Below are 20,095 nucleotides of genomic sequence, written 5' to 3'. Positions count from 1 at the left end.
ACCACTTTGCCACCTTTTGTAGAGGCAGCTAGCTTGCAAGGATGCGGTTAGGGTAGCTTGCACCTGAGGTTAAGCCATTTCTGAGAAACGACCCCTGACAAAGGCAAGTAGCAGGATGTTTGCTAACCGCCAGGGTCCAGATAGAACTCTTAGGTGTGAAGTGGCAAAACCACAAGGACATTTCTTGGAAGCAGGGGGTTCAGGGGTACTTCCTGGAAGTAGTACAGAGGTTAAGTAGATTATAAGCCAGTAGCGCCACCTAGTGGAATAGGCAACTTGGAACCGAAAAGGACACACCAATTTATTCATTGGTTGAGCTTTAATGAATATGCATCAATGACCATAGGAAATTGTCAATCATTGGCTAAAGGGATGCCAAGGGGCTGAACTATGCTTAGCAAGAAGGTATATGAGTTAGCTACCCCCAAGGAGGGGTGGGCATTCTTCATTTTCCTGAATGCACCCTATTTGCTTTTTGTCGGACAAAAAATCCAAATAAAAAAACTTTTTCTTTAAGAAACTTTGCTGCCTGATTTTTACATTCCTGGTCGGTATTTCTGAAGTCCCTTTCACTGTCAAACCATCAAAATTCTGCCTTGAGGCCACCCGAAGTCGACACCCAGAGATCTTCTCTGATAAGCAAGTGTGGCAGGTTCATTTTGCAAGCTTCTGTCCTAAGACTGCAGGACTAGGATGTATTTATGCAGTTCCTTGCAAGTACAAACACACAAACACACACACACACACACACACACACACACACACACACACGGCACCTGAGATTTCACCAGGAGTGGATCCACACACAGGGGAAAAAACACTATGGAAAATCGCACAGAATTTATTTTGCTCTCCGGCGCCATCTGGTGTTGCATGTTTCTAACACATTCAAAATGCTGTTTTTTGACTAATGTAGTTGAGTCCCAGATTTATTCTGGACCAGTGTCTCGCCTTGGTAAAGGACTGGATGAGAGCCAGCAAACAAGTGGTTGTTTTTATTTTTATTATATATATTTGTGGTTTTATATTTTGATTTTCTTCTGTGAACCGCCCTGAGACCTCCGGGTATAGGGCAGTATATAAATTCAATAATAAATAATTAATAATAATATCCTTTCCAAAGATTTTTAGCACAATCTAGCTTTAAAATAAAGGGACACGGGTGGTGCTGTGGTCTAAACCACTGAGCCTAGGACTTGCCGATCAGAAGGTCAGCGGTTCAAATCCCAGCGACGGGGCGAGCTCCCGTTGCTCAGTCCCAGCTCCTGCCAACCTAGCAGTTCGAAAGCACGGCAAAGTGCAAGTAGATAAATAGGTACCACTCCGGCGGGAAGGTAAACGGCGTTTTTGTGCGTTGCTCTGGTTTGCCAGAAGCGGCTTAGTCATGCTGGCCACATGACCCGGAAGCTGTACGCCTGCTCCCTCGGCCAGTAAAGCGAGATGAGCGCCGCAGCCCCAGAGTCATCCGCGACTGGACTTAACTGTCAGAGGTCCTTTACCCTTTTTTTTTTTTTAGCTTTAAAACACACACACCCTCCACTTTCCCACAGCACTATTGCAACATACACTAGGGCCTGGTCATTCAAAACCTCCTGCCCTGAAAAACAAGAGAGGCAGTGGAGGGCACTGATGCCAGCGAGCCATGTTCTCTCTGGTATGGCGGAGGGAAAATTTCAGGGCTGCTGGCAGGCAGGCTGGGCAGCCGCCCAGGTAATAAATAGTTTTGCAACCACACATCAAGGAATCCAGCAACCCAACCGTGCTAGGAGGCAAGCTGCCAAATTATACCCTGCGTTCCTTTGTTTGTGCCCTATCTCTCTCCACCCACCCACATGCGTGCCTTTTCCCAGCTCCTGAGCGTTTGCCACTTGGGGGCACAGATACTTGGCCACTGTTCTGCATGCTGCAGTAACTTCCAGACTAGATTGCTGCAAAGCACCCCACATGGGGCTGCCCTTGAAGGCGGCTCAAAAATTCCAAGGGGTCCAAAATGCAGTGCCCAGATTACCAGCTGCGGTTCCGTTTGCATCTCGCACAACATCCGTTTTAAAACAGTGGCACTGGTTGTTTCTGTTGGAAAAACGCCCGGGAAGGCCACCACCTTCCCAAGACACCGTAGCGTCTCTCCGGTGGTCACCCTCTGGCTGTAAATCTTCCTCAGTCCAGAGAAACCGGTGATAAGTGACTCTCCTGAGAGGAGCACACTCGTCTTCTTGCATATCATTGCAGAAGAAAGAGACAATCGTAGCTTTAAAATTACTTTATTCAACGGTCTATATAGAGAGACTCCATCAGCATGTCTGCTCTCTCTCTCAGCAGCAGTACAGAACAACATCTCACACAGAAGTGAAAGTACCGTATTTTTTGCTCTTTAAGACTCACTTTTTCCCTCCTAAAATGTATGGGGAAATGTGTGTGCATCTTATGGAGCGAATGCAGGCTGCACAGCTATCGCAGAAGCCAGAACAGCAAGAGGGATTGCTGCTTTCACTGCGCAGCGATCCCTCTTGCTGTTCTGGCTTCTGAGATTCAGAATATTTTTTTTTTCTTGTTTTCCTCCTCCAAAAACTAGGTGCGTCTTATGGTCTGGTGCGTCTTATAGAGCGAAAAACACGGCAACTTCTCTCGCAGTACCGAACAGTACTGAGACTTCCTGTCTCACGCTCTCAGACACTCACATGATATAAACAACCATAGTTCTACTTGCTGAGCAGCTGGTGAGATAAAAAATCCTAACAGTTTCCGGGCCCAATTCAAGGTGCTTACATGTTAAACAAACCCTCTTGGTTGTTTCACTACCCTCAGAGGCTTGGAGGGTATGGGTGGCCCAGGAGAGGGCCTGTTTTGTGGCAGCCCCTAACTTGTGGGGCCACCTTGGTAACACAGCTATCAGTGAATGTTATAGACACACTGCTAATCCTGGCTTTCAACACAGAAGATGTCTATGTTTAGGAGGGGGCAATTTCTTCGGTTTTAAATTGTTGTAGCCTATCTTTGCCATTGCTTAATAATTTGTTTCCACGAACAAGCGTTCTTCAAGTTATGTCTGAAGGCAGAGAGCCTTCTCGGTAGTGGCGCCCACCCTGTGGAACGCCCTCCCATCAGATGTTAAGGAAATATACAACTATACAACTTTTAGAAGACATCTGAAGGCAGCCCTGTATCAGGAAGTTTTTAATGTTTGACGTTTTATTGTGCTTTTAATTTTCTATTCAGAACTACCCAGAGTGGCTGAGGAAACCCGGCCAGATAAGAGGGATATAAACAATAAATGATGATGATGATGTTGATGTTGAAAAAGAGCTCAAGGCTATTTCATACTGCCATGAGCATTATTTTTTATTAAATTTGTATACTGCTCTTCATCTGTCAATCTCAGGGCGGTTCACACCATAAAAACAGAAGATAAAAACATAAAATGCATGATGGTGCATAAATTGGTGATGGTGGGGAAAGAGTATAATACAATTTGATTCATGCAAAATGCGTACATACTAGGTCAGTTTCCTCAAAACCAAACATTTCCCTAAATAAGTGGCTAAACAAGAAGACTGTCACAAGACCCTATAAGCGAACGCACTGAGATTAGTATAGCGATGGCACAGGGTATTTAGTACACATTTAGTATTTTATTTCATACAATCATATAGCTGGAGGGGACCACCAAGGGTCATCAAGTCCAACCCCCTGCAATGCAAGAATCTTTTGGGGCCCAGACACATGATTAAGAGTCTCGGGTTCTAATAAATATAATAAAAATTAAATAAATAATATTTATTTATACCCCGCCCTCCCCAGCCAGAGCAGGGCTCAAAGTGGCTAACACCAGTAAAATTACAGTAAAAACATAATGGGGGGGGACCAATTTAAAATACAGTGGTACCTCAGGTTAAGTACTTACTGTAATTCGTTCTGGAGGTCCGTTCTTAACCTGAAACTGTTCTTTACCTGAAGCACCACTTTGGCTAATGGGGCCTCCTGCTGCTGCCGCGCTGCCGGAGCACAATTTCTGTTCTCATCCTGAAGCAAAGGTTCTTAAACCCGAGGTACTATTTCTGGGTTAGCGGAGTCTGTAACCTGAAGCGTATGTAACCCGAGATACCACTGTACAGGTTAAAATGCCATTTAAAATGCAGCCTCATTTTAAAAGTAGCCCATAGATCAAAACCATAAGGGGAGGGAAACATAAGGGTCAGACTGAGTCCAAACCAAAGGCCAGGTGGAACAGCTCTGTCTTTCAGGCCCTGCGGAAAGATGTCAAGTCCCACAGGGCCCTGGTCGCTTGTGACAGAGCGTTCCACCAAGTCGGGGCCAGTACTGAAAAGCCCCTTTCCGGAGCTACCCCTTCCTCCAAGGAGCTTAAGTTCATCCTCACATACCTGAATGGCACCACATGGCTTAAGAAAAACGTCTCTTCCCCACCGGAAGGAACTGCAACTCCCCACTCCGACTCAGGCAAGTGGGGAAATGAATACCTGTATATCAGACTGGGGATCCGGTCTGATCAAAGAGAATGAACCTTCTGACCAACTGGAATAACAGGAGGAGGAGGAGCCGCCTCTGGCTTTTAGATTCCAGGTGGGCAGGACCAGGCAATAATAATAATAATAATAATTAATAATAATAATAATAATAGGCTTTGCCTGGAGACTTCGCTTCTGGCAGAAGCTCAGGTTTCGGCATTATCCTGAGAGGAACAGAGGCGTCATCAGAGGGGCCAGGAGAAGAACGCAGAGTTCAGTGTCATTTGTCTTGGGTAACCAAGCTGGAAACTTGCCCCAGCAAGATCCCAGCATGCCCAAGGCATGCCCAAGGCGAAGTGGGAATGGGGAGAGGAAGAGATAAGAAGGGGGGGGGGGGACTACACACATTGGGATGGAATGTAGGAAACAGATTCCTGCTTCATGCCAGAGATAGTGAGATTTCCAACTTATCCCCTCCAGCCCAGAGGCGGCATTTGAAGCTGTAGCTTCCAGCAGAGAGCTGCGGCTGAAAGATTTGACAGAACTTTATGGCAGAAACGTGGAAATATGTGGTTGGTTAACCAAAGGGTAAAAACAATAAAATAAGGCAGCGGCGAGGATGAGCATTAAGGACACCGTAATTTCTCTTTGAAAATGAAGATCTAGCGCCGCACAAACAATTTGAAATATAATAAATAAATAATAATAATTTAATTTATACTCCGCCCACCTGGCTAGGTTTCCCCAGCCACTCTGGGCGGCTTCCAACAAAATATTAAAAATACAATAAAACACCAGACATTAAAAAAACTTCCCTAAACAGGGCTTTGTAGCATTTTGCAGTGCAAACTTCGCGTTTTGCAGCCGCCGCCCCTCCCAAAAAACACCCCGAACAACAACCCTGAGCAACTGATATATCAAACCGGGTTTTATATTTAACACCCAAAACCCCAAAATGATCTGAATTGCTCCAAACCAGGGCCAAAGGTTTGTAATAGTTTTGCAGAACAAACCCCACATTTTTGCAGCACGCCACAACCTGAGCAATGGGTAGATCACACTTGATTCTGAATGGGAAAATGGTGAGCATTCATCAACTTTATCCTCCGACGAGTCCGAAGACAACAAGGAGGAGGATGAATGCTTTAGGAGCTGGTAGGGAGCCCAAAGGTCATCTAGTCACAAAGAAATTCGCGATCGCATTTCCTAAAGAGCATACACTGGGATTTCACCAGACCATGTTTCCCAGTAGTGATGTATGGAAGTGAGAGCTGGACCATAAAGAAGGCTGATAGCCGAAGAATTGATGCTTTTGAATTATGGTGCTGGAGGAGACTCTTGAGAGTCCCATGGACTGCAAGAAGATCAAACCTCTCCATTCTGAAGGAAATCAGCTCTGAGTGCTCACTGGAAGGACAGATCGTGAAGCTGAGGCTCCAAGACTTTGGCCACCTCATGAGAAGAGAAGACTCCCTGGAAAAGGCCCTGATGTTGGGAAAGATGGAGGGCACAAGGAGAAGGAGACTACAGAGGACGAGATGGTTGGACAGTGTTCTCGAAGCTACCAGCATGAGTTTGACCAAACTGCGGGAGGCAGTGGAAGACAGGAGTGCCTGGCGTGCTCTGGGGTCACGAAGAGTCGGACACGACTAAACGACTAAACAACAACAAATTAGTGCCTGGAGAATAAGGGCTTGGTCCTGTCCTACTGAAGGAAACAAGAAGAGAATAAAATGTTTTACCTACAGAGACAACCAGAGTGGGGACGCACAAACCTCAGTCAGGCCAAACCTACACCCTCTTGGAAAATGGCAACAGTGACACACAGAGCCCATGTCTAGGGGACAGCGGCAAACGCATGTGCCTTTGATTCAGTCTCACATATCTTCTGTGGAACAAAGGGCAGGTGCTTTTGTCTCTGGCAAACATATTCCAGCGTGAACCACTGCCAGGCGGCAGGGATAAATCAGTTGTGAAACTGCAGCGTGCAGCTCTGTGCCAATACTATTGGGGGAGGAATTGCTACTACTCTGTGCCAATACTACTGGGGGAGTAATTGGAAGTAAGAGCAATTCAACAGTGGAACAGACTCCATTGGGAGGTTTTAAAGCAGAAATTGGATCGCCATCTGCCATGGGTGCATTGCAAGGGGGGGTTGGACTAGATGACCCCCGGGGTTCCCTTTCTTCATTGGACTAGTCCAGTGTTTCCCAACCGGTGTTCCGCGGCACACTACTGTGCCGTGAGACATCGGCTGGTGTGCCGTGGGAGGCAGGCGGGCGAGAGGCGGCGGCGGCGAGGATCCGGCGGGGGTGGGGGGAGCGGGGGCCGTCGCGCGCAACCGAACTCACTTGGCGCGCTGCCGGCTTGTCCTCCTTCAACCCGGGTCGGGCCAGGCCTGCTCACGTCCCCGGATCCCCTAGCAGCAGCCGCACGCTCTCCAAAAGCGCAACGCTGCGCGCAACCGCTCGGCCAGCTGGTGCTCTGCGACTCCGCCCTTTCCCCTCCCAGCGCCGGAGGGTTCGCGCGACCGCAGCTGTTCCCTTTCGCAGCGCGCGGGAAACAATTCCAGGCTGATTGCCTTGTGCCGAAAAGCACCGCCTCTCCTTCCAGCTCAGGCCCGGGCCGCCGGCTCCCCGAATGACGTCACGGGGGCGGGGCTTTAATGGTGGTGTGCCGCGAGATTTTTTTCCGGTAAACAGGTGTGCCGTTGCCCAAAAACGTTTGGGAAACACTGGACTAGTCATGTTGTGCGGATGCCTGATTATCCTCTTCCGAAGCAACAACTCTATTCCGAACTTAAAAATGGAAAGCGTAATGCTGGTGGTCAACAGAAGAGGTTTAAAGACTCTCAAGGCAAATCTTAAAAAATGTAGTATAAACACTGACAACTGGGAAACACTGGCCTGTGAGCGCTCCAGTTGGAGAACAGCCTTTACCAAAGGTGTCATGGGATTTGAAGATGATCAAACTCAGGACGCAAGGGAGAAATGTGCTAAGTGGAAGACACGCTTGGCAAATCCACACCGTGATCAACTTCTGCCCGGAAACCAATGTCCCCACTGTGGAAGGACGTGTGGATCCAGAATTGGCCTCCACAGTCACTTACGGACTCATTGTTAAAACCGTGTTTATGGAAGACAATCTTACTCGGCTACGAGTGATCGCCAAAGAAGAACTATTGTTTAGTCATTTAGTCGTGTCCGCCTCTTCATGACCCCATGGACCAGAGCACGCCAGGCACTCCTGTCTTCCACTGCCTCCCGCAGTTTGGTCAGACTCATGTTTGTAGCTTTGAGAACACTGTCCCACCATCTCGTCCTCTGTCGTCCCCTTCTCCTTGTGCCCTCCATCTTTCCCAGCAAGAAGAACTATGGAAGCAGCAAATGCTCAGGAGCAGGTTGTCCAGAGAAGCAAAGGGCAAAGAACAAGGCAGCCATGCTCACCTAGGCATCTACCAGGACCACAAGGGGAAGAACTCGAGATGTTACTGGTGGAAACCACACAGGAGAACCACAGCTGGTGGCCTGGGACCCAGGGCGGCTGGGACACGACCATCACACCCGCCTCTTGCATGTGGCCCTTGAAAGTTTGCCTAGGAAGGAATACGGTCCTCGGGTGAAAAAGGTTCTCCGCACTGGCAAATTTCTGTTTCCTTGCACACCAAGGGCAGAATCCAGTTCTGGAAGTGGAGTAGGAAAGGACTGGAATAAGGAAACGTTTAAGGCTGCAGTCCTAGACACCAGCCTGATGTCTTCACTGACCTGATGTCCTCCACATACTTTGGGCTGCAACTCCAATGGAGGGAGCCCAAAACATTATGGAGCTGGCAAAAATGACTGCATCAATCAGGGGCTGCGCCAATCAAAAATTCTATACAGAATGGGAAAACTGTACATGAAGAAATATGGTGTTAAAGCAGAACTCTTAATAGGCAATTGTTAAGTGTGTGAGGACAAAAGAAGTAATTATATTTAACAGTTTTCATGTTATTCTATTTTATTAAAGCAACCAGAAAAAATATTAGGATGGGAAGATCTCACACAGGTGAAGGGAAGCAGTGGGGAGGGTTAGGTTGAATTTGGGAAATAAAATACAGTGGTACCTCAGGTTTCATACGCTTCAGGTTACAGACTCCACTAACCCAGAAATAATACCTCAGGTTAAGAACTTTGCTTCAGGATGAGAACAGAAATCGTGCTCCGCCAGCACGGCAGCAGCAGGAGGCCCCATTAGCTAAAGTGGTGCTTCAGGTTAAGAACGGACCTCCGGAACGAATTAAGTACTTAACCCGAGGTACCACTGTAATATATGGGACAGCAAAGGGTATAAGAGATTCTTATAGAACAGTAATATATTGTAACCAGAATAGAAGTTCAAAAGGGGAAGTAAATGTATTTTTAGTATTTTCATTACTGTAATCGTTATTATTATTTCTTATCGGTAGAAGGCAATGTTCATTTAGGCTTCGTCGTTTTGCTGTCTGTATAATTTTCTTAAGTCAATAATAATAATAATAATAATAATAATAATAATAATAATAATAATAATAAACAACAAAACAATATGGAGCTCACCCTGCTGGGAGAAGGCCACAACCCACATTTACTTGAGGTTAAGCCCCACTGAATTTAATGGGGCTTTGAATTCACAGGCTAGTACTGCAGATTCCTCTACCGCCATGAACCCCTTTTTGGAGACACCCTGCCAGTAACTGGAACTCTCTCACTTCCCCGCTAAAACAACTGTTCTCAGAAAGGCACAGAATGCAAAAGAAAGGTATAGGGACAGGCAAGGACCCTTGGAGTTCTTAGAGAGAAGAAGAAGAAGAAGAGTTTGGATTTGATATCCCGCTTTATCACTACCCGAAGGAGTCTCAAAGCGGCTAACATTCTCCTTTCCCTTCCTCCCCCACAACAAACACTCTGTGAGGTGTGTGAGGCTGAGAGACTTCAAAGAAGTGTGACTGGCCCAAGGTCACCCAGCAGCTGCTTCTGGAGGAGCGGAGACGCGAACCCGGTTCCCCAGATTACGAGACTACCGCTCTTAACCACTACAAGTGGCCCAAGAAGAACAACAACAACAACTGGGATCCTGGGCTTCGCGTCTTCCATTTTCCAAACACATTTCTTTCCTTTTTTCCCCCTTTCTTTTTTAAAGGATTAAGATTGGTAAAGAGGCAGAGACACCTGCCAGAAATGAGATACCGCGGGCAGGTGTTAACTGATTTGTGCTCTCATGATCATGTTAATGAGGCAGTTTGGAAGAGGAACACACACAAAGTCGGAGCAGCTCGTTCCTCCACCAAACTTGCCCAATCCAATTCCTGAGCGCAGACAGCCTTTCCCTGTGAGTCCCAGCTCAGCATTTATGGCCAGGTGCAAGAGAGAGAGAGAGAGAGAGAGAGAGAGAGAGAGAGAGAGAGAGAGAAAGAAAGAGAAAGAGAAAGAGAAAGAGAAAGAAAGAAAGAAAGAAAGAAAGAAAGAAAGAAAGAAAGAAAGAAAGAAAGAAAGAGAAGAGAGTTGGGGACCAAAGCTTCTGCACTTAAGTTACGTTCACAACTGCCACTGAGGGCTCCAGAGAGGGTAGAGGCCTGAGATCTTGGGATCAGAGCAAACCATCGCAAAAAGCAGCCTCCCCCCAGCGTAAAGTCACAGGCTGGGTGGACGCAGAGGAATGATGGGAGGAACCAGCTGAGGAACCACCAGGGGCGGGAAAGCACAGAGAGAGAGATGGTGGGACAACGATGAGTGGTCAGAGGGAGAAGACTGGGAGGCGGTGGTGTCTCAAGCTGGGGAGGTAACCAGGGCATAGTGAGTGGGGGGAGTCGGTGGCAGAAAGAATTCCAGAATCAGAAGCAGGAGAGGAGGTCAAGAGGCAGAGGTGAGTCTCCCCATCCTGCTGCGACAAGCTCTCCTCCCCTCTGGTTTCCCAGGACCAAGGGAGGCATGAAAAGAGCAGAGGAGAGGTTGGCCCATGTAGGCGCAGTCTCCGATTGCTTGGGGGAAACCCTGGAGAGGAGGCAACTTTTAGACGGCTGTGGGGAGACCTTCAGTCTCAGGAACTGATTCATGGGGCCAGACCTACTGAGAACGAGCTGCTATGCTCATTAGGCCTGACACTTCATTAGTCTGGGAAGACTGCCTTTTTTTCTAATAAAGAGCTAACTCCAGTGTTGACGGTGCGTCTCGGCCTTAGACACCTGGTGACCTCCTGATGCTTTGAACCACATCTTCTGCCAAAAACATCTGGAGGGTACCCAGCTGGGGGGAGCCAAGGTAGACAAATCTGACCACTAATTTTTTTATTTGTGGGCTGCTTCTTGATAAGCCAACTAAGATTTCTCAAGGAGCTTTCGGATAAGCAGAGATTCAAAAGGGGCATCTGTAAGAAAGGGGGAAAGAGGGCAGTCAGGGATTCCCTAGCTGTGATTCCTGAATTCCAGGGGGTGGACTCAATGACTCTTGCAGACCCTTCCACCACCAAGAGTTGAACACAGGACACATTAATGGGTCGACTCCAAGAAAGCCATTACATGAGTGGAAAGACTTCCTCTCGTGCAAAAGGAAATATCCCTTTCCTTTTCCTCACCTCACCAAATTGGAGGTTTGTTACAAGGCTGTGGCAGCCCCTACATTTGCAGCCTTCTGGCATTCCCACTGCACAGCGTTTGCCGTATGCTGAAGACACGTCCCCAACCCCAGCCTTTGGCCGTTAAGGCATTGCGGGTTGCATCAAAAGCTGCGCCAGCCCCGCTTGCGCAACGTAACTTTTGTCTCCTCCTCTTTCCATGCCCGACCAAGTGCAGATCTCGAGGGCACACAAGGGGGGGGCGGGTCTCGCCGCCTTACAGCAGATTGTCAACACGTGTCTGTCAGGGAACGGAAGGCAATGCACTCTGCCCATAGCTGTCAACCGTCCCTTATTTGACAGGAAACTCCCTTATCCCAGCGCCGTGTCCCGCTGCTGTCCCTTACTGATGATGTCCCTTAAATTTCCCGGGTTTCATGCTCGCCCGGCTCAGGAGGGAAGCAGCGGCTCAGGGTTCTCTGCCGCAAGAGAGAGCATGGGCACGAGCTGCCGCATCTCCGCCTCTCCCTTTTCCCCCTCAGGGGCGCACCATGAGGAGACGGGTGGCAGCGGGCGGGCAGGCAGCCCCTCTCTTGCGAGACTTCTGCCGCGCTGCCAGGGGAAGCTGGAGGTGGCAGTGGCAGCAGCAGCTGAGGAGGCGGCCTGAGGGAGGAGGAAGAGGAGGGGATGGGGAGGGACACAGAAGGCGCTGCAACAGCCTCATGCCGGGCTCACGGGTGCCGTGGGAAAGAGTCTGTCTCCCTCCCTCCCTCCCTCTCAGGCGGGGAAGGGCCGATGGAACTCCTCGCTCCAAGAAGACGGCAGCCCTGACATTCTGCTTAGCATACCCTCCAACCAGTGCAGCATCTTAATGTAGTGATTTCCCCCTCTGCATCCCTTTCATAACTCTATTTTTATAAATCATTTGTCCATCCATAGTTCAAATTTTTACTACAAGTTTTCTGTCAATCCTACCAATGTATGTAACTCTTTACGATAGCTTTTCAAATAAATTATAAACTTTCCTCATTCTTTATTAAAGAGGTCCTCTTCCTGGTTTCTAATTCTGCCTGTAAGCTTTGCCATCTGGACGTCGTTCATCAGTTTTGTCTGCCCCTCTTCTTTGGTGGGAGTTGTAGACCCTTAGGATCATCTAGCCCAACCCCCTGCAAAACACAGTCAGTGGAAGCCAAAGCAGCCTGGCTCCATCAGTGCCGGATTTCTGTATAAGTTAAGCAAAATCCCTTATTTTGGCTGCTGATCCCTTATTTTCGAGGCTGCTGGTCCCTTATTTTCAAATCTGTAAGTTGACAGCTATGACTCTGCCTAGTCACATAAGTTTAGAAGAAAGAAAGAAAAACACAAGAAAACCCAAGGGCACAGAGAGGTTGCAGCTCGGTGGGAGAGCATTCACTTTGTGTGCCAAAGCCCCAGGTTTAGAGACCTTTGTCTGAAACCCCTGAATAACCTCTATCAGTCAGGACTGACAGTTCTGAACTAGGTCGGCACAGTACAAGGGAGCGTCCTTGTGTCCAAGCTTAACAAGGTCTTTGATGACAGTGGAAAAGCCCCAGCAGCTGGATCCGAGGCTTGCCATACAAACACATGAACAGCCTGCCCCCAAGCAATGCATGCATTGCACTCTAGAAATAAATATATTCATTTTCAATTACAATAATCCAATAATAGCCTCATTATAACAATGCCAAATTATAATACAATTACAGTGGTACCTCGGGTTAAGTACTTATTTCGTTCTGGAGGTCTGTTCTTAACCTGAAACTGTTCTTAACCTGAAGCACCACTTTAGCTGATGGGGCCTCCCGCTGCCGCTGTGCAATTTCTGTTCTCATCCTGAAGCAAAGTTCTTAACCCGAGGTACTATTTCTGGGTTAGCAGAGTCTGTAACCTGAAGCGTATGTAACCTGACGCGTATGTAACCTGAAGCGTATGTAACTCGAGGTACTACTGTACTGATACAGTGGAACCTTGATTCTCAAACGCCTTGGTATTCGAACATTTTGGCTCCCGAACGCCGAAAACCCGGAAGTAAATGTTCCAATTTCTGAACATTTTTTGGAAGCCGAACGTCTGGTGCCAGCTATTGATTCCGGGGCGCCTGTGCAAATCAGAAGCTGCCCCTTAGTTTTCGAATATTTTGGATGTCAAACAGACTTCTGGAACAGATTATGTTCAAGAACCAAGGTACCACTGTACCAATCATTCAGATGCCAAATTATATAATTTAGATGGCCTTCTGAGTGCTAGAATTGATGGTTTGATTTACTTTATGTCTGCATGCCTAATATTAATTTCAATTGCACTCCAGTCAAAATGACAATCCCTTACACAACAACTGCAATATGAACGACTTCCATTTGTATTGACACATTAAATGATTTCTAAATCTACAGGTGCAGCATTCAAACTATATTCTTGCTTTACCTGTGTGTGGCAACTATTCGATCCATGGTGTTTCTTTCTGTCCTCGTAAGATATTACGTCTATCTTTTCCAATCATGCCTTGGGCAGAACTAATATTCCACTGTGATTTCAGAGGTTCTCCATTGCTCCATTCCCATGCTTCATTGTTTTGTAACTTAAACAGCAGCGGCATAGATCACACCGTCCCAATAAATAACCTGTTTTCGCCCTTTACCTCTCTGCCTTGGACGGATCTGCGAGCTTGCCAAGGAGTTGATAAGGTTCATTACTGAGTTATTTGAAGTTCGACAGATCACTCTCCTGCACTCTAGAATTCGGATCTTTAGTTAAACTGCTCTGGTTTCGAGTGCCCCAATGTTCCAGCACGCTAACTAGTCCCCAATTAAACAAATGACAAGCAAGTTTACAAGCTGAATTCTTGAGGCCACTTGAATGAAAGAAACTTAGGGAACCTGCTCTGCATTCCAGGTTCAATCCTGCAATCCTCATCAAACCCAATGCAATGCAGGAAAAAAGCAACTGTTTTCAACGATCCCATTGCCAGTTTCTATGCAGGCCGCAAATGAGGATGCAACTGGGGCCAGGACTGAAACGCAAGCTCCTAGTCTCTAATAACAGGTGGATTTACAAGGCTGAGTAAACAAACAAACAAACAAACAGCCTCTGCCCCTGGGTGCTCCTGGCTCCCAGATCCCCTGGCACATTTTACACAAGGGGAGAGCGGGGGGGCGGGGGAGCGTGAAAGCACGCTTTGTGGACTTGCCAAAAAACGCCAGGCCAGCGCTCGCCAGCTGGGGCAATCGAGGGAGCAGTTCCGATTCACATGCACGTAAACACAGAGCACAGACATGCACGGCGCAATAATGGCGCACGCACTCCCTTTCCCCAGACAGGGACCTCAGGTGGCAGGCCTGACGTAAGCCTCTCAAGGAGCCAATCCCGTTCCTTGCAAGCCTCCGGCTCAAAAATAAAAATGCGCAAGGACACCCACAGCATCCTGGCGCTCATGCAACCATATCCCGGGCAGCAGGCCGCCGGGAAAAAACCACAGGAAACAAACTGGTCAAAGCTCAGGCATTTAATGCAGTTTTTTAAGAACAGAGCAGCCCTGAGAGCTCCAGTTATAGGGCGGTACAGCGGTACCTCAGGTTACATACGCTTCAGGTTACATACGCTTCAGGTTACAGACTCCGCTAACCCAGAAATAGTGCTTCAGGTTAAGAACTTTGCTTCAGGATGAGACCAGAAATTGTGCTGCAGCGGCGCGGCGGCAGCAGGAGGCCCCATTAGCTAAAGTGGTGCTTCAGGTTAAGAACAGTTTCAGGTTAAGAATGGACCTCCAGAACGAATTACTGTATTTTTTGCACTATAACACTCACTTTTTTCCTCCTAGAAAGTAAGGGGAAATGTCTGTGCGTGTTATGGAGGGAATGCCTACGGGTGGCATGCCTACGGATTTTCCTCCTCTAAAAACTACGTGTGTGTTATGGTCGGGTGCGTGCTATAGATCGAAAAATACGGTAAGTACTTAACCTGAGGTACCACTGTATATAAATTCAATAAACAACAACAAGCTCCCTTCTGCTCTACCTGCCTCAGTGATACTGGAAAAAACAACCACCCAAGGCTCTTAATAACTTTGTCTCCCAGGATGGCTGTGAGCGAGGGGGGGGGGGCCCAACACCAAGAGCGTTGAAAAGGATTTTGGGTGCGAATGACTGTCATCTTAACCATTGCTAGCGGCAAATAATTGCCAATAGCAGCAGCCATAATAATATGACCTAAATTGGAGATTTCTCTGCTGAACAGTTTCCAGATCTGGGATTTCTACACACACACACACACACACACACACACACACACACACACACACAACACACCGCAGTGACATGCCAATGCGTCAGATCTTTCAGGAAGCAACAAGGGGCCTTCTTCATGGGGAGCGGGCTCATGCCAGCGCCTGAAATTTACCAGGTGCATTTTGCGACCAAGTGAAGATGTCCGGGAGCCAGGATGACGCTCGACATCTCCACCATCTGGAGCTGCAAGCCCGGGGGACTGTTTTCTCACACTGATGCCACATCCTGTAGAGTTCTATCCATGATATTTTAAGTGCAGAATCAGAATGAATTTCAGGAACCCAAAAGCCGTCTGTTTTGGCGACCGTAACCCTGGTTTAAGGACCCATTTGGCCCCTAGCTTATTTATCTGACTTTCTAACGCTGCTCATGACCCGTGGGCAAGTTTTGCACACCAAAAACCCCACAATAAATCCCTGGAAATTTCCAGTGAAGTGGCTTTCATGGAAGCGGAAAGGGGTCTTGCCCACCACCTGCCAGGACCCTGGAGATCCACTCCCGGAGAGAGCCTATCAGCCTCCCCCAACTTGGTTTTCCCCAGATGTCTTGAACTACAACTCCCATCAACCCCAGCTAGCCTGAGCAGCCCTCAGAGATGATTGGAGCTGTAGTCCAATAGCATATGGAGAGCTTTGGTTGCTAGGAGACCCCTATTTCCTTCCCAGAGTAGTTTAACAAACCAGTCTTCCCAGGGAACTCTGGGGATTATAGCTCTGGGAGGAGAATGAGGTCTCCCAACAACTCTCTGCATTCTTAAACTACAGTTCCCAGAATTCTTTGGGGGAAGCCACAAATGTTTTGAGTGGGACCACAGTCTTTTAAATAAATGGAGTGGATGTGGCCTCAGAGAATGCTACTTAGCACCATCTTACAGCATGATACAGTGGTACCTCGGGTTACAGGCGCTTCAGGTTACAGACTCTGCTAACCCAGAAATAGTACCTCGGGTTAAGAACTTTTCTTCAGGATGAGAATAGAAATCGTGCGGCGGCGGCAGCGGGAGGCCCCATTAGCTAAAGTGGTACCTCAGGTTAAGAACAGTTTCAGGTTAAGAACGGACCTCCAGGATGAATCATGGCAAGAAAAATTGATGGACTATGCAGAACTGGCAAAACTGACATACAAGCTACGGGACAAGGATAACTGTGACTTTAAAGACGAATGGGAACCCTTTACAAAGTATTTGAAGATGCAACAAAGCAAACTGGACTCCTTGGCTGGTTTTGAATAAACTTTCACTAACTTTTTGTTGATAATAATCAGCTAAATAGTTTGAGGATCTATATAACTGCGTAACATGCAGAAAACAGCATTTTTAGAGAAATCAAAGACTGGAACTGAGGGAAGTCAGGGGTGGGGGGGCTCTGTGGGGGGAGGGGGGAAGGAAAAATGGGGGGAAATAAGGATGATATGTTTCTGGATAATATGTTTTGTTTTAATTTTGAATAAAAAAGTTATTAAAAAAAAAGAATGGACCTCTGGAACAAATTAAGTTCTTAACCCGAGGTACCACTGTACTTTGCAGGATTAACATAAACCAGAAAGAGAGAGGTCCCTGCCAGGAGGAGATTACAATCTAGATTCTACACACACTTGATAGTGGGAAGAAAACAAGAGACGGGGAAGGCAAACGCGGTAATACAGAGACAGAAGCCGGATGACACAAAAGAGGTCATGGGGTTAAATTCAAACATGAGCCTTGTAATTCTTTGTCGCTTGCTACAAAAAATTCTCACAGCTAACAAAACTTAAAACTTAAAACACACCCGAAAGATTAAAAAAGTGTTACTTAGAAACACAGAATTGTAAAGTTAGAAGGGAACCCAAAGGCCATCGACCAGAGGTTTATCAGCAACATTGCAGAACATATTTGACTTCTCAGCCGCTTGCAATGCCGGAGTCAGAACAGAAACATCCCTGACAGATGGCTATCCAACCCCCGCTTAAAAATCTCCAAGGAAGGGGAGTCCACTGCTTTCCAAGGGGGTTCTTTCCACATGACTAAAACTGCTCATCCTGCAATAACATAAAGAGGACAAGTGCCCTGATATATATGGCAACCATGCCACAAGACCCTAATTAAGAGCCATATGCCTGAAGATGAGTGTCATTGCCTAGCACCTAAAAGCAGATAATGGAGATAATTTAAGATTTCTTTATTTAATCAGGGCAGTGGATTCTCTCACTCCCTAGTGCAGGCATAGGCAAACTCGGCCCTCCAGATGTTTTTGAGACTACAATTCCCACCATCCGTAACCACTGGTCCTGTTAGCTAGGGATGATGGGAGTTGTAGTCCCAAAACATCTGGAGGGCCGAGTTTGCCTACGCCTGCCCTAGTGGAAGGACTCCTGGGATAACTCAATAGAGCACAAGAATTTTAATCTCAGGGTTGTGGGTTCAAGCCCCACGCTCGGCAAAAAGATCCCTGCATTGCAGGGGGGTTGGACTAGATGACCCCCTGGTCCCTTCCAGCTCTACAATTCTATGGTTCTATGATTGCAATTCTATGATCCAGGCTGTGATGGCTTCCTCCAGGAAACTATAAGCTTGTCAGGGGCATTGCACACGTCACCCAAGCTTTCCATTTTATTTCCTTACAATAATTATGACCAAAAAAAACCACACTCATATAACAGGACAGTGCTTTAAACCAATAAATAAAACGCAGCGACCAGCGGCAATATAACTTAAAACTGCAGAACAAATAATACTTTAGGACACAAATGCCTAGAGATGTGAAAACATCCTTAACCATTTATTTACAAAATACTTTTGCAGCGGGGAGCATTTTAAAAGGGCAGTACATTTTTTAAAACATGCAATGAAATCCACATTGCCACCCTACCACAATTCAAAATATGACTAGAAGTTCACAGAACAAAGAAGCTCAAGAAACCGTTTTCCACACAGTACAAGGCAAAAAAAAAAATGTTTGTTTTTTTAGACTGAGCACCACTTTCCAAAAATCATTAAGCGTTTTACAACATACCTTAAATCACAACACTCAAGTACAACAAAAAAAACATTATAGACCGCAACGGACAGCTAAACAGGGCATCCTCTTAAATTATAAATAAAAAATCAACTCAAACAAAATTCAATAAAAACCACACATTTTTAAAATAGCATAACTAAGCAAAAAATAAAAATAAACTCGCCCTTCCTAACCCATCATATGCTCAATCATACCATTAAACAAGGCAATCTAATTAAATCTCCAGCCCTAGATGCAATGATAAACAAAACTTGAAACTGAAACTAAAACTGCTCTCTGATTCGTATGTGACCCTTCTCCCCAAAAAACCAATGTGTATCTGACCACCTGCGTTCACTATTAAAGAGTAATTTCTATTTTTCACTTTTCTTCCAAAGAGTTCAGAGTTTCTTCCCTCTTCCCATTTCATCCTCACAACAACACTGCGAGGCTGGTCAGGTAGTGAGATAGGTCAGCCAAGAAGCTTTGCAGCCATTCCTGGTCCAACATCCTACCTAACCCATGAATGGGGAACTTGAGTGGCCCTACAGTCTGCTGCTGGACTACAACTCCCATCATCCCTGACCATTGGCTTGGGCTGATGGGAGCTGGGGTTTTACAACATCTGGAGGGCTCCCATCCCTGTTCTAACCACATCATAGCAGCTCTCCTTAAGAAAACCTTCCCCAACTTGTATTGGACTACAACTCCCATCAGCCACAGCCAGCTATTGATGGAAGGTGCAGGACTAAAGTGTTTTAATGAAATTAATATATATTTACAAAAAAAAGCCATGCATGGGTGTTGGCTCACACAGCAAGTGAAAATCACTCCCCAAGATTTTATTTACGATTGCAGTTTTAAAAAGTGGGAGGGAAAATAATTTTAAGCAAACAGAAAAGCAAAAATCAATTGCCAGCTGACAATGAACGTAAGAACATTCCATCAATCCTGCTCGAAACGTAGGCATTAATATAGGCAGCCCAAACAGGCGTCTAAGCAAAACTGGGGGTTGTTAAGTCGCATGTTCTAATGTAAGAAAGGACGAGTCAAAGTAGAACAATTAAAACCACAGAGACGTTATTGGCCTCCGTACAAGCCTAACCCTGTTCTGCTTAGGCGGCAAACTTCTCAGCCACCCCCCACTTCTCGCCAAAGGAGAAAAGCAGCCTTGTAGTCTGGCAACAAGGAATTGTGTGCAGGCAAGTAAGTGGGCTGGAGGAAGATGGTGGGGAAAGGGTGAAGCTCTCTGTCCTTCTCCCAGCACAGGAACCCAGTGGATCGTAAGGCTAGTCCAAAGGGATATTTGTTTTGTTTTGCAGGATGAATACTTATGGGTGCATGGAGTGGATGAAGCATGCCTTTATTCCATCTCCCGGTTCCCAAAAATCTTTTCAATATATATATGGTCCTCAAACAGAGGACGTATCAGCTATTAATGATATTAACCCAACACACTTCAGCTGCAGGGAGCTTTCTCCAGGGGCTTATCTCGCTTGTTTCTTTGAAAGCTGCTCAAGGACCATCCAATTTTAAGAGACCTTACAGGGCAAGATATAAGCAGCTGAAGGAGGCTCACTTGAGCCAAAACACACGGGGCTAATGTATAAAACAAATATTCACCCTTTCCAGCATCTCTGGGATCACAGAATCATAGAACTGAAGTTTGAAGGGACCACAAAGATCATCTGGTCCAAGAGCTTCAAACCATGTTTTTCCCTTTTTAAAAGAAAAAATAAATAAAGCATTTTGATACCACTGTCCCTAGCTGAATATAGTTCCA

The 20,095-nt window shown here is 46.6% G+C and overlaps 1 protein-coding gene across 5 annotated transcripts in view; it reads right to left on the bottom strand.

The window, feature by feature from the left end:
• The window catches only part of AGPAT1 (1-acylglycerol-3-phosphate O-acyltransferase 1), a 50,486-nt gene that overhangs the window by 17,969 nt on the left and 12,422 nt on the right, over window positions 1–20,095 (bottom strand). The window contains exon 1 of one of the 5 annotated variants that reach the window (XM_083493368.1): window positions 4,380–4,433. The exons of the other annotated variants lie outside the window; for them this stretch is intronic. Within the exon in view, the coding sequence (XP_083349494.1) occupies window positions 4,380–4,395 (16 nt within the window). The 5' untranslated portion in view covers window positions 4,396–4,433. Of the gene's footprint in view, window positions 1–4,379; window positions 4,434–20,095 lie in introns of those variants that run through there. 5 annotated transcript variants of the gene reach the window in all.

The sequence above is a fragment of the Podarcis liolepis genome, assembly GCF_965112155.1.
Source record: "Podarcis liolepis genome assembly, chromosome: 2".
NCBI lineage: Eukaryota > Metazoa > Chordata > Lepidosauria > Squamata > Lacertidae > Podarcis > Podarcis liolepis.
This window is presented reverse-complemented; position numbering and strand designations above follow the sequence as displayed.